The sequence below is a fragment of the Brassica napus genome, chromosome C2, assembly GCF_020379485.1.
Source record: "Brassica napus cultivar Da-Ae chromosome C2, Da-Ae, whole genome shotgun sequence".
NCBI lineage: Eukaryota > Viridiplantae > Streptophyta > Magnoliopsida > Brassicales > Brassicaceae > Brassica > Brassica napus.
This window is the reverse complement of record NC_063445.1, coordinates 25531267-25546663: the sequence shown is the minus strand read 5'-3', so window position 1 is coordinate 25546663 and position 15397 is coordinate 25531267. Positions and strand designations below refer to the sequence as shown.

At 37.0% G+C, this 15397-nt stretch overlaps 2 protein-coding genes and 1 long non-coding RNA gene across 3 annotated transcripts; 1 reads left to right on the top strand and 2 right to left on the bottom strand.

Moving 5' to 3' along the window:
• Positions 1-1715: 1715 nt before the first annotated feature.
• LOC125581743 lies at positions 1716-4754 on the bottom strand. Its single transcript, XR_007319452.1, has 2 exons — positions 3105-4754; positions 1716-2860 (listed from the first exon to the last, which is right to left on the bottom strand). It is a non-coding gene; the product is annotated as an uncharacterized LOC125581743 (long non-coding RNA).
• A 4154-nt stretch (positions 4755-8908) lies between these two features.
• On the bottom strand, positions 8909-9546 carry LOC106377127 (auxin-responsive protein SAUR50-like). The gene has a single exon (XM_013817308.3). The coding sequence runs from the start codon at positions 9544-9546 to the stop codon at positions 9220-9222; it is 327 nt and encodes a 108-aa protein (XP_013672762.1). The 3' UTR covers positions 8909-9219.
• Positions 9547-9858: 312 nt separating this feature from the next.
• Positions 9859-15220, top strand: LOC106373947. Its single transcript, XM_048748888.1, has 7 exons — positions 9859-10646; positions 10769-11115; positions 11370-11508; positions 11620-13279; positions 13322-13772; positions 13860-14575; positions 14645-15220. The coding sequence occupies exons 1-7, from the start codon at positions 9859-9861 to the stop codon at positions 15218-15220; spliced, it is 4677 nt and encodes a 1558-aa protein (XP_048604845.1).
• Positions 15221-15397: the final 177 nt, after the last annotated feature.

The following is a 15397-nucleotide window of genomic DNA, read 5'->3' as shown; positions in this document are numbered from 1 at the left end:
GAATATTAAAAAAAAAGATATACCCCAATATTTTTTTTGGAATTAAGAAATTATTAAAAATCAGCGTTAAAGCATCTCCAAAAAGACTCTCTATTATAGAGTTTTATTTGAAGTTTCAAGGTGTTCTTCTCCAAAAGCAAAACTTCAAATTTAACTTCAAAATTATTTATAATTTACACTATGCTCCTTATATTTGTCATAATTAATATATATCCATAAAACTTTTGTAGATAACTAGCACATATATAAAATATTATAGTATATTAATTAATAAAATATTACACTAAAATATAAAGTTATAAATAGAAATACATAGTTAAATATTAAACTACAAGAAAAATACCACATTATTACATAAAATTATTTTAAAATGCTCCATTTTCGGTTATAAAAAATTTGTTTGGAAAATATTTTAGAAGTTCTGAAGAAAATTTACTAGACTATTAGTGTTGATGTAATATTTAAATTTGTGTAATAATTATGTCTTCATGTATATATCTTCTTAAAAAGAATTATTAAGTTTCTTTTGTAATATTCTTGTTGTCTAATTCTACTTTTAAAATATTATAAATCTTATTTTGATTTTTAAAAAAACTTTTATATGTAAAATTTTAATTTATAGAAATAAATTTGAAATATTTAAAGTATACAAAAGTTTTAAAGATTAAAATTATGGATGAGAAAATACTTAAGAATCATAAATGTGATGTATAATTAATTATAAGGACCAAGAAACAAATAAAAAGATGAATGAAGTTTCACTTCTTTTTTTTTTTTTTTGATAATCCAGGGGTTCCCCGCTTAGCGGGTCATTCCCCTGGGCCCGGTCAGGCAGCGATCCACTTCACCCGGGAGGGTTTTACCTGGGCTAGATTGAACCCAGTACCGCTTTGGTGTCCAGAAGAGGTAAGGTAGTTTCCGCATGGGGGAGAATCGAACCCGGATGGTGGTTGCCACCACAGGCCCGTCTTGCCACTTGGACTACCTCGTCCGGACATGAAGTTTCACTTCTTAAAACTCTAAATTTGAAGTTTTGAAGTTTCTTTTTAGAGAACAAAAAACTCTATATTTGAAGTTATAGAGTTTCTTTTGGAGATACTCTTAGTTGAAAACCGTAAAAACTAACTCTTCCACTATAGAATTTGGAAGTACGACCAAATTTTGGAGGAAAATATTCATTTATTATTCTTCAGAAGAACTGGAAGAGTGAATTAGAAAAAAAAAACTATTCTACAATTCTATTTACTTTTTTTCAATCAATTTTTTTCCTATTTATTCTACTAATCACAAGCATATATTCATATACTAATAATTAAGTTCAATTTTACTCGTAATATTTTTTTTTTGGAAATAACGTAAAACTAGATCAAACTTAATAACTTTTTTTTTACATTTTAAGGATCATAGTTTAAAAGAATTTATGGATCCAATCGATTGTTTCATTAGCAGCCCTAGGTGGGTGTTTTACCACAAACCGAAGCCCCGACCTTAACCTTAACCGATAAAACCCAAACTCCATACGAACTGTAACACGAAAATATCCGAACTAGACTTAAGAGCTTGGTACTTCGGGAATGAGGTACAACTCGAACCGAAATCCGAATTAGGATTTGAAATTATCTGAAATTGGTTAATTATGTTAATTTATATATTAATGTAATTTAGATATTTTAGAGTATTTTAAAGATTTTTGTAGTTTATTTATTTTATTTTGAATATTTTTAGTTAGTTTAGGTACTTTAACTATTTTTTAATTAAATTTTTGAATAATTTATATATTTTGATTATTTTGTTAATTATTTAAGTTTAAAAAAAAAATATTTTTAGACGAATTCAGATATATCGGTTATAATCTGATCTAAATCGAATCTGGAAAAAAACAATTTCGATCCAAAAATTAATAAAACCAAAATAAGACTTAAGAATATAGTACTGAAAAATCAATAATTCAAATCAACCGAATAAAATTAAACGAGCCTCAAACGTCCAGGCCCCATCGACTCAGGATTTTTATAAATTAAAGACACGTTTGATATTGATAATCATTACTATGTTATAATCTAACTAGTATTATCACCCCGTGCTAAGCACGGATCAATTTGTGCTTGCAACTAAATTCTTTTTAAAAAATAAAATTATAGTGTTCTTTATTGTTTATTTTTTTTGGTAAAATTTAGTGTTCTTTAAAACTAAAATAAAATAAAAATTTACAATTAACAAATGTTATTGTGAATCATAAACAGAAAATTAAAATTTGTTGTTACATCTTAAACTGTCCAATATATATATAGAGCTAAAATATTTGATTTTCCAAAATAAAAATCACTACGGAGAACAAACTGAAAGAATGGCTTGCACCAGCAAGATTAAAATACCAACCTTAGTTTTGTGGATAATTGACCTCTCTATTATCTTTGTAGTTTTTCCGTCTACTTCTATAACTTTTTTTGTTTTCTTTCAGTTTTGCTTTTACATTTCTTCATCTTCAATACCATACTTGCTCCAACGTTTTTTTTTTTGTTTTAAGGAAAATCTAGATTTTGGTAACACTATAAGAAAAATAAAACAAAAGTGTATCAATGTTGATCTGTTGATCAGAAGGTAAACATAAAATAATGTAACCACAATTTTGTAAGATTATAAATAAAAAAAATAAATATAAAGAAGACCAACCTGATCAGGTTAGGTCTTGATCTAAAGAGTAAACATGAGTCTTTCTCGTCTATCCTATCACCCGAATTTTGTAAGCCTTATTTGTTACCTTGTAGTTATCATCGCATTTTTTTCTTCTAGTGTTGCTTCCAAAGTTTCTTTAAGACCTTGCAAGTGCGTTATAAAAAGACTCGCTCTTACTCTCTCCCTGAATTATCACCACCACGATAAATGAACATATATATATTACAGCAAAACTGAGAACTGATTTAGTCTATTTTGAAAATCTTATTGACTTGTTTTGTTTATGTTTCCATTTTCATGTAGTATCTGCCAATATCTAAAAAACTATATGTAGATTAGAAGAGGAAGAGGTTTATGGAAAATGAAATTCAACATAAAACAAATTTGATTCGAACATGAAGAATTCGGGAGTTTTCAATCTTACTAACCTGGAATTTATGTTCATCTGCCAACTTTGAAATGAAGTTCCGTTTATCCGTCCATTGAAAATTTTTGTTTTCTCAATTCGTTGAATTTTTTTTTGAATTTTTTTGTTGTGCCACCTTTTGTCCATAGACTATGTTTATATGGATCTACAGTTGTTGATTCGACACTGTAGATACACGACCATTAGAAGTTTTCATCACACTTTAGATCATGGATCGAAAGAAACTCGACCCGGTCGTTAGTACCGTACGGTAAGGAGTGCATTATCGTGTTCTCGAAAGCCATGATCAGACAAGTTTACCGTAATATCTTAGCCGTCCAAATAATTGAGGCGGCTCCACCACTTACCACGCGGTGTTCTATAGATCATAAACCCATCGGAATCTTATGTAGGGACTTCAACGATACGAGAATTCTTAAGCTGTACGGGTCCCACTTGCATGTGATTATCAGTTGATTTTGACATGTCCAACTTTTCTTATTTTCTTACAAGACCAATTTTGAAAAACACATTATTATTTATTTATCATTTCATAAGGGACGATTGTATGTATCAAGCTGAACATATAACTCTTCAAATCCTATGCTTTTATGATCTTATTATACATTTGAAGTAAAGTGTATGCGGTTTTGTAAAGAAATAAATCTAAATACCATATTGCAGTAATATCGAAATTAATTTGGCAGTTGAACATCAACATCTAAGGCTAGGTTTTTAGAGTTCTGGGCTATATTGCTTTTAGTTCCTTTAAGTCCACAAATATAGTAGTGAGAGTTAATCATTCCTGAAATGTATCAAGCTATGACTTTTAATCAATAATAAATCAGATTCTAACATGGTTCTGATACCATGATAGATTCGGATTTGTTATAGAATTCCAACTTAAAACTAATTGGTGATTAGTGGATTTTCCGTAACCATACGCGGTTGATAGGGTAAATATTAACTACGGGTTTAGTATATTTTAGGATATGAGCTCTTATACCATGTTAGATTCGAGTTTATTATGGTCTTTCAGCTTAAAACAAATTGGTGATTAGTGGATTAACCTTAACCCTTTATATATTACTCCCTCCGTTCCTAAAATATCCATATTCTAAAGAAAACTTTTGTTTTATTTATCAAACTAATAATGAGAAATTGTGAAGTTAAAGAACATTAATTGCATTTCTTAAAATCTTATTGGTTTAAAAATATAGGAAATATAAAATTACAAAAAATTATGCATTTATAGCTAAGTTTTAATATGTTTTATTAAAAAGTGTGAAAATTATAAAACATGGATATTTTAGGAACTGCGGGAGTACTTAAGATTAGGTCTGGGCATTTTAACCTGCACCCAAAAACCCGAACCGTAACAACTAAAAAATACCCGATCCAGAACCGAACCGAAAATTTACAAGTACCTTTTGGGTCTAAATTTCTTTTACCCGAAAGAACAGGAACCGAAAGGAACCGACCCGAATAGACCCGGACCCGAAAAGATCCGACCCGAATAGACCCGATCCGATAAGAACCGATTTGTACCCGACTTAAAAAAACGTATATCTTAAACTATGATTTTTTTGTTCTATTTTATATATATTATTTTATGATTTAGTTGAAATATCTTTTGTTAACAATATTTGTTATTATTTTGTAACATTTTTTAAGTAATATGAAGCTTTAAAATGTAAAATTTAGAGTTTAAAACTGTTTTATTTTAATTTTTAATAGTTTCATTTAAGTTATTTTGTAAAATTTTAGATATATATGACAAATATCGACTAAATTTGATCGCGTTGGGTATGCCATATCCTTTTCAGATCCTAAATACCCGAATTCGACCCGGACCCGATATGGACCCGAAAGATTACGGGTATTTTATGGGTATTTTAATTATAGACCCGAACCGATCCGGACCCGAAAAAAACCGACCCGAACCCGACCCGAAAATTTCTAAGTACCTATTGGGTCTAAATATTTGGGACCCGAAAGATCCGGACCCGAAAGGAACCGGCCCGAACCCGACCCGAAAACCCGAACGCCCAGGCCTACTTAAGATCTCTTTGAATTTCTGATATGGAATGATTATCCCTAATACAATACAGATCACTAAGTGATCACTTCTAAAATGACGACAGCTACTTTCAAACAAGTATGCGTTTTAGAAAATGACGATTCCAAATCTACATTATAATAGGGCAGTTGCATCACTCCTGATGCGACACGTCAGCGATATGTGGGTCCCATTTTTAAAAAGTGTGAAAAAAGTGTCAAGTCTGTGACTCGAACCCGGGTTATTGAGATCTAAACAACAACATTTATACCACTGAGCTAAAGGATTCTTTGTACATTGATGGCTGAAACAAATATATATTTATGAAGGTCGGAAACCTTTGCTTCTTCGGTTTTCTCTGTGGGACCCACACTTATTTATTTTATCTAATGATTTAATAAATACTTTATAACTCACGTTTTGAAATGGGATTCGTTAAAAAAACCCCAATAAACCTCTTTGGTCTGTAAGCGTTCTCTTCAATGGAAGTTTAGGGCTTTCAATTTTTAATCATCGGTTCATGACTCATCTAAGAAACACAAATTGGCTCTTTGAGTTTCATGAATCAGTTTTTTTTCTTTAGTGTCTACATCTCCCCAGCTTTAATAAATTCATCATCAGTTCTTTTATTTTGCCTGATAAATCATGGTTATGTGGTTTTGATTTTCTTTGGTTATCCTTAGCTTGCACCCTTTCATCTAACCAAGAAGAAGAAGAAGACATTTGTCGTTCAGGATGCCATCGAGGACTCAGCTGAGTCACACGGAAGACATACTATCCGTTTCCTGATTGTTCAAGAAGAGTTTATGTGCTGTGAAACATATTTGTTTCTTTTCATCAGTTGCTTTGTTTAATCTTTTTCCTGCAAATAATGATGGCTTTGACAGTTCATTCACGGGAGCCAAGAAGTAAAAGAAGAAGAAGCCAGTGAGTGTTTGACATTTTCTGTCTTCCTAAGTTTTTTTTCATTCATTAAACTTGGATTTTGAGATTATGTGTCTCACATTCTTTTTATTTTGATGGTTGTTAGGTTGAATGAAGATCATTGAATAAAGAAAATGTCGATGCTCCTGAAGATTTGGAGGGTACTTTATATTTCTTTCTCAGATAATTCTAGCGACATAAATTTGAACCTTACAGAGGGTATATTGCAGAGCATCCTAATGATGAGGAAGAGGTGGAGGGAATTGATCTGCACCAGCAACGTTACCCGTGGGAGGGAAGTGACATGGATTACTTATACGACGAGGTAAGCATATCATTAGATGGTTTGCGGTCTATCTTTGAGAGCCGTCGATTGTAAGTGTCTATCGTTTTGAAGTTGTACGACACTAAGATGTAAAGAATTACTAATCACGATTACCTTACTAGCAGCATTCTTTTGCACAGGTATTGTCAATGGAATTAACACTAGAAATTGATGGTGCTATATTTCATGTTCCAAATGCTAACGCAAGCTCCAATGTTGATTCTCAGCTTTAACATGCCAAAATCACAATGCAGTGGGTGTAGTAAGGTAATTCAGTAGGCACAAATGTTCAGTTGAAAAAAAATCTAAACTGTATTTATGCATCCAACTTATCATCCGTAACATAATAATATGCTTTTTCTGTGCTAGGAACCGTTTGTAAATAAATGTCTCGGATGTATATGACTGCTTAGTTTGTTGCTTTTGACAGTGAAATCACTAAGTTTGCAATGTGTCAGGACAGCAAAAGCATCTTAGCTGATGGTTAGCTTTTATGTTGGATGGATTATTTTAGCTAACAAATATCGCAACAGAGCGCTGGCAATAACTCTAATAGATTTATATATATATGTAGAATTGGAAGTTTGGTGAGGAAAAGGAACAAGTACTTCTGTCACGCTATTGGACAGTTATACGCCATTTCAAGAGATTTGATTTCTTATAATTCTCATAATCAGTAAGATTTTAACTGTTTTGTCTACTTTGCATTCATACCTCATTCTCCATCTAACTTCTCGGTGCTACTATATAATGATCAAGTCATTTTCTGCACAAATAGGCAAGTGGGGATGTTACGTTGGGTGTTTGGTTTATTGGGCTTGACTATACAAAGTCTGTTGTGACTCTAAAACTTTTATCTCATTTAACATTGATTCTGGTTCTTGGGAGAATTGCAGATTATGAATGAAAGGCACAAGCAGGGAACATATGTGTAGCTGCGTTCGACTCGACATGTAGCGGTATCTGCAGATCCGCTGATCCCATTGTAGAGGTTAACATGCAATGTGTTGATCTGGAAATCATTATTTGGAAGCTACATTTCGAGGCATTTCCTCAACATATAAATAGACCATAGATAGAGTTTGATATTTATAATACTCAGTGATCATGGAGTCTGCAAAAACAGTCCTTTTGCATATTCTATATGGAACCAAGAGATATGTCCTTTGTTTGATGATTGTATTATGATAGCTACTAACATAGGAGATGACTAGAGAAAGAGAAATGAGTATGAAACTCTTATATGGGTAGCTTTTGTAAACACATTTGGGTTTATTAACAGTTGTGACAAACAATTATGTTTATAGTAAAGGAAACCCGCCGCAGCGTCAATAACAAATGCACCTGTTTTTTGGTTGTTTGAGATTGAAATAGCTTATGAGTTTTCTAAATCAATATAATTGATTTGACTAAAGCTATCTTGGATGAAAAAAAAAGAAGGATTGCAAGTTTAATAACTTCTATTTTAGACTTTAATTTCAACTAAATTATAATCAGTCTTTTTATCCATATCATCTTATTTATAATCGTAAGAATTTATTAGAATAAATAAACAGTTTCAACAATATTTAATATGTGATTTAATAAACAAAAGAACATGTATAATTTTTACGATTTAAAGAGATTGGAGACAATAGTTAATGAATATGAAAAGAATACGAATCAGATGATGAAAAATGATTCGAGCAAATTAGTGGCAACACAGAGCTAAGCGAGATAAAAATATCAATCAATAAAGAATGAAAGAAGAATGAGCAGGGTTAAATTATTACACAAGTCAAAACTAAGACAAATCAAACGACAGAACGTGAAAACAAATGTAAACAAGACAAGAGGAGATAATGAAGATAAAATGCATTGAAAAACTGAATGGTAGATTAGTAAGCAAGAGACAAAAATAGATTAAAATGCAAAAACTCTGCGCCTTGGCGCGGGTAACGATCCCTAGTTTATTTAATACCATATTAAGATGTTAATACCTATCTTACCTTCTAATCTCATAAATTAATTACAAACATAACGTTTTTTTGGAGAATCTCAACACAGCAGAACGCTATATATGGTTATATAACTTATATTCTGTAACGATTCAGCAACTTCATAGCATCGCATCCCGACACTTTAATTACCTAGTTTTCTTTAACAGTTTTAACGGCTAAAACCCGTAAGAAAGAGAGACACGATGATGGTCTCTCTCTCTCTCTTTTTTTTAAAAGAAAAAAACTTATATAGAGAAAAGGAGAAAACTTCGGGAGTTTTTACAAATTAAAAAGATGGGAAAGTTTGTAATATGAAAGAGAGGGACAATACCCTAAAACGGAACGACCTGTACTTGCAGCTTTTGCTAGCGTAGCCATATAATAAAACCTTTTGGGGCTTCTTTTAGTCTCAGTGGAGAATTTTGAATGAATCAGCGACTTAACTTGATATAAATTACTACATTACACGAAAATTCATTAACGTATGCAAAAATAACCACACCAATAAAACCTAAAGCCTGATAATTTTAAGTCTTTCATTAAATATTAAAAACCTTTCTCACAGGGTACACATACATCAACCACACCACCATGAGAGTGATCTTCACCGGAAATTTGTTTTGTTTTTGGGTTTCTACAAATCTGAGAAAAGAACCAAAATTAGTAACTCATTCTCATTGGGGTTCTCTAAATAAGGGTTAGGTCTCACTCTTACAAGTTACAACTCTAAACCCATATTAGCCAAAACATATAAAACTTATTTTGCTAAAACAGAGAAGCATTTACTTAGCAGCTTCCTCTGTCATCCTAACTAACGATTTGAAATATATTATTTAAGAAAAAGATATGTTCATCGGAGCATAGACGTGAGAGATCGGAAAACGACTTCTTCACAAGGAATAGTGAGACCCATGTCGTGCTCGAAACCAAACTCTTCCTCTGCTTGTTGGAGAAGAAGCTGAAATTCGGGTCGGGTCAAAAACGAAATGGGTACAACGTACCTGACTCGATTCTCTCCAACGTAGACGACGAAATGTCCTTTAGGTACATCAAGAGGTTGTCCGTTTTCATCTTCGCTGTACACATTACTCTGTCTCTTCCCCAAACTCGAGCATCTCTTCAAGATTTGCTTGATCATTGCCGTTTGTGTTAGCTTGCTTGTTTTTTTCATCGCCATAATTTTCAAGTTCTTCCTAAAAGAAATGTTTGTACGTGATTTGAGTTTGAAAATCTTGCCTGTTTGTTGCTTTTACAATGAAGGGTGAGTGTGAATAGAGTGAGGGAGGGCTTATGGAATGTGGTTGGGGGTATTTACTGAGGGACTATATATGGCGAGTGGGATTTTTTCTATAAAGATGAAAATGAATATACGGAATTTAGTTGAATTAGAAGAATAGCGAGGGTTCTCTCTACCGAGGCGAAACTGCGTAGCCACTCCTTTGCCCTCCACCGTCGCCGGTCTCGGCGATGGTCCCCACCCTCGCCGTCCATGGCGAAAAAAAGAAAACCCAAAAAACAAACCTCAGGCGACAGCTCCACTGGCTCAGCCGATTTTTCTGGTTACTCCGCTTCTGATTCTTTCCAAATTTCTCCGCCTGAATCTTCAGATCCAGCCGGTGCCTCTTCAGATCCGGCCATGATTTCTTCAGATTCAGCCGTTTTCTGTCCAGACCTAGCAACTGAAGGTATTTCCCCACCTAAGGAAACCTCCTCTGCTACCAACATTGTTCCTGCTGCGCATTGTGACATAGTTGCGAGTCAAGCAGCAAACTGTGTTACTAGTACCATTATTGCTACTACTGTCTTAGAAAGCGGTGAAATTCCCACTGCCATACCTACAGCTACTCCTTCGGATGTACCTGTCAGTCCTCCTCACGAGACCCCGCTCTCGCCTCCGGTTGATAAAGCCCAGGCTCCGGCGTCCTCCTCCCCAATAAACATTGTCAAAGCTCAAGCCTTTCTCTGGAGAGACAAGGTTAAGGCCAACACAGGGAAGCTGGATCCTGAAGGAAAGCCTTTCATTCTTGACTCAGGGGAAGCTTGTGTGCGAATTCCCAACTCGGTTATTGAGAAGAATCGAAAGTCTTGGGATAGCTTCATCATTGGCCAGTTTTATGAGGAATCCCCTGCAAGAGGAGCTGTTCACGCCATTATAAATGGAATGTGGAGCAAACAGCGCCAGGACATTGCTGTCTCGAAAATAGAAGGCAACGCTTTCTATTCCGCGTCCCTTGTCCGAATGCCCGCCGTCATATCCTCAGTCAATGTCTCTGGCAAGTTGACGGACAAACGATGTTTGTGGCCAAATGGTCTCCTGGTACGAAGCCAGAGAAACCCTCCCTGTCAACAGTTCCAGTCTGGCTTGACTTCACCGGTGTGCCTCTCCAATTCTTTAACAGGGATGCCTTGAAAGAGATTGCTGGTCTAGTTGGACACCCCCTCTACATGCACCCTGCAACAGAGAACCTAACAAACATTGAGGTAGCGAGAGTATACACGGTTATTAACCCCCGCAAGCCTCTACCGGAAGCTGTAAACGCACAATTTGACTCAGGTGAAATCACCAGAATTACGGTTTCTTGCCCGTGGCTCCCCTCCCTTTGTAGCCATTGTCGGACAGTTGGGCATACTATCTCAAGGTGCCCTACTGCTCCTCGAACTTGCAATATATGCCATTCTGTGAAGCATGGAACTGAGGCTTGTCCCCGCAACAACCATCAGCGTGAGGGGAAGGCCCCTATTGCAAGTCAGTATCCTATTGTTTCCGGCTCCACTTCTAAGGGCAGTGGCCAGAAGAATAAAAGCCATGTCAATGCGCCCAAACAAAAGCAAAACAAAAAAAGACCACCTCTCAATGGGTTCGTACTGCACCTGTTAATGAGCCCCCACATAGTGATTCCCATGCTCATCTGTCTGTTCAAGCACGCAAGGCCTCATCTGCACAAGTCTTAAACGTAGAGAGATTTTGTGTCGACCTGAGAACAAACCTTTTTGACTCAGCAAAGAAGACTACGCCTGTACCTGCTTCTGAATATGAGTCAGAGCCCGAAAGCTTCTCTCCTGATGAGGATAACCCTGATGACGACGCTGATCGCTACATTCAGGTCATCTCTAAGCGGCAGAAGAAGCTATTGAAATCGTCAGCTAGGGCTAGGGGCCCTTTAAACCTCTAACTTTTTTCCCCATTTATGGATATTTTTTGTTGGAACATTAGAGGTTTCAATGACAAAATAAAACGTTGCGGATTTAGGAAATGGTTTTGGAATAACAAACCCATTTTTAGCGGTCTCATTGAGACTCATGTCAGCAGTGTGAAGGCTCCAGCTATCATCAGTAGGGCTTTCCCCGGTTGGCATTACGATTGTAATTATGAATTCTCGGATTTAGGAAAGATTTGGCTTCTTTGGCACCCTATGGTCTGTGTTTCAGTTTTGCACAAATCACTTCAGTCTATCACTTACAGTGCCAGGCTGCCGTTTATCTCTACTTCCCTAGTCGTAACACTAGTATATGGTTCTACTTGTCGGAAGATTCGCAGAGAGTTATGGGCCGAATTGTGCTTTCTGTTATGGGCCGAATTGTGCTTTCTGTCTTATACTGCCCCTGTTCGCGGCTCTCCTTGGGTTGTTCTTGGTGACTTTAACCAAGTTCTCTCTGCTTCAGAACACTCTACCGCTGACCCATTCTCCTCTTCAAGAGGTATGCGAGAATTATTTAACTGCATTGATTCAGCTTCGCTCTCAGATCTCCCATTCTGTGGGAATCCTTTTACTTGGTCCAATAAGCAAGGAGCCACTGTTGTTTCTAAGAAGCTCGATAGAGTTCTAGTTAATGACAATTGGCTACAAGTTTTTCCAAACTCTCTGGCTGTTTTTGGAGACCCTGGAATCTCAGACCATAGCCCTTGCTGCGTATTTATTGACTCCGGAAAACCTAAAGAGAAAAGGCCGTTCAAATTCTTTACCTTGCTTAACAATCATCCTGACTTTGAGGTTCTCATCAAGGAGTGTTGGGAGTCTCTGCAGTTCGATGGAACTAGTATGCTAAATGTCTCCAAGAAGCTCAAGTTTCTAAAGAGTATTATACGAACTTTTAGTCGGGAAAATTACTCTGAACTTGAGAAAAGAGTCGCTGAAGCTTTTGAGGAATTAATATCTTTCCAGCGAGTTCTCCTCTCTTATCCGACATCTCAAGCAGCAATAAATGAGAAGGATGCTCACCTAAAATGGTCTGCTCTTGCTAAGGCTGAGGAGTCTTTCCTCTATCAACGATCTCGCGTTAACTGGCTGGATAATGGCGATTGTGGTTCTGCCTTCTTTCACCGCTCTATCCGATCTCGCCTTGCTCAGAATCAGGTGTTATTTTTGCTGGATGAGAATGATTGCGTGATTGATACTAAGGAGGGTATTATGCAGCACACCCTACACTTTTATGAAGATTTTCTTGGTGGAAGCGTTACCACGCTGGACGTTTCTCCTGATGAGATTGCTCAGCTTATTCCTTACAGGTGTTCCTCCTCTGTCTCTGACACTCTCGCAGCTCTTTTTTCCCGGCTAGACATCCAGAAGGCGTTCTTCCTGCTTCCTAAGAACAAATCACCGGGTCCAGATGGTTATCCGGCCGAATTCTTCACTGCTCATTGGAGTACCGTCGGCTCTGAAGTTAATGAGGCTGTAGAGGAATTTTTTCAGTCTGGAAGATTGCTTCAACAATGGAATGCAACCATATTGACCCTTATCCCAAAGAAGCAAAGTGCGGTTAAGATTATTGACTTCAGGCCCATCTCTTGCTGCAACACAACATACAAGGTCATAGCAAAACTCTTAGCTAATCGCCTGAAGCAAGTGCTCCCTAATGTGATCTCCAACACGCAATCTGCTTTCATTCCGGGAAGACTTCTAGTGGTGAATGTATTGATGGCTTCTGAACTGGTTAACTGATATAATTGGAAGAATATCTCTAAGCGCTCCATGCTTAAGATTGATCTTAAGAAGGCTTTTGATTCCCTGAGCTGGAACTTCATCTTCTCTATTCTTCGAGCTCTAAACTTCCCGGAAGTCTTCATTGGTATGATCTCTCAATGCATCACTACAATCCGCTTCTCGGTGGCAATCAATGGAGAGTTAGGAGGCTATTTTCGAGGAACAAAGGGCCTTCGACAAGGCGATCCTTTATCTCCCTATCTCTTTGTCCTGTCAATGGAAGTTCTTGCTAAGTTATTAAATGTGAAGTTCGAATCAGATCTAATTGGCTACCACCCAGTGCCATCATCGCCTCAAGTAACTCACCTATCCTTCGCTGATGATATTATGGTTTTCTTCGACGCTCAAAAGTCTTCGTTGATACACATATCCGACACATTAGATCTGTTTGCTTCCTGGTCGGGGCTAGTGATGAACATAAGTAAGACCGAATTGTTTGTGGCTGGGTTGAGTCTGGCAGAAACCACTGATCTGGTGAACCTTGGCTTCTCTCTTTGATCACTTCCAGTCCGCTATCTGGGGCTCCCTCTTATGCATAGGAAACTTCGCATCTGTGACTACAGGCCTCTAATCGATCAACTCAAGAGCAGGTTCTCTTCTTGGACCTCTAGAGCTCTTTCATTTGCTGGGAGGAAGCAGCTCCTCTCTTCTGTCATTTACGGCAAAGTGAACTTCTGGTTTTCCACTGTATTACTACCCAAAGGATGCATCAAAGCAATAGAGTCATTATGCGCCAGGTTCCTATGGAATGGGAACGTAACGACCAGGGCTGTTGCGAAGGTCTCGTGGTCCTCAGTTTGCCTTCCCAAGCAAGAAGGTGGTCTAGGCCTCTGTGACTTGACTATCTGGAACACATCCTTATGCCTGAAGCTTATTTGGCTACTACACACTGAGAATGAATCACTATGGGCAATGTGGACTAAGACTAACAGGATTGGTGATAAGAATTTTTGGAGCATTGATGAGAGTAAACAAACTTCTTGGATCTGGAAATCTATCCTAAAGCTGCGACCTATTGCAGAGAATTTCTTGAAGTGTGAAGTTGGAAATGGGGATAAAGCAAGCTTCTGGTTTTATGATTGGTCACCTATGGGGCGCTTGTTCAAACTATTCGGTCATTCAGGCCCTCGCCAGCTAGGTGTTCCCATCAACGCTTTAGTCTCTTTGTGTTGTTCCTCCACGGGTTGGAACCTCCGTCCTGCTCGTTCCCCGCTTGCTGAACAGGTCCATATTATGCTCTGCTCAATCTCCCTTCCAAGTTCTTCTTCTGTTACAAACAAATTTCTTTGGCAGGTTGGCGATACCACTTTGCAAAGCTATTCTGCTTCCCTCACTTGGGAAGAGCTCCGCCACCATGGTCAGAGGCAGAGTTGGACCCGCATTGTCTGGTTCAAGGGACACATCCCTAGCCATGCTTTTATGATGTGGATAGCTTATCTTGATTGCTTGCCTACTAGAATGCAACTAGCCTCTTGGGGCTTGCAAATTGACAAGTCTTGCTGCATCTGCAATCACTACCAAGAGTCACGCGATCACCTTTTCCTACGCTGTAGCTTTAGTGAACAGCTCTGGAAACTACTAATGAGGAGAATGGGATACAGGCCCTTTCTATTCCACACATGGACGTCCATGCATTCATGGCTTGAAACTGCTGACAGTACATGCCCATATACTCTTTGTCTCCTCGTCGTGCAGGCAACAATCTACAAAATTTGGGCTGAACGAAATAGGAGACTTCATTGCTCTGTTTCGTCCACCCCACAAAATCTCCTTCGCGACATAGACAGGCTTGTGCGAAATGTCATCCTTGCAAGGAAAAAGCACAAGAAGTTTCATACTCTGATGCAATGTTGGCTCAAGTTCGCTTAGCCTATGATAGACTAGTGCTATCAATTAAGCCCTTAGCTGTTTTTTAATCTTTTTTTTTTTTGCAGCAAATGGGTTATCAGCCTTAAACCTTTGTACATGTACAACTCTGTTTCATTTTTAATGATATTCACGTACTTATCAAAAAAAAAATACGGAATTTAAAGCATATATACACGA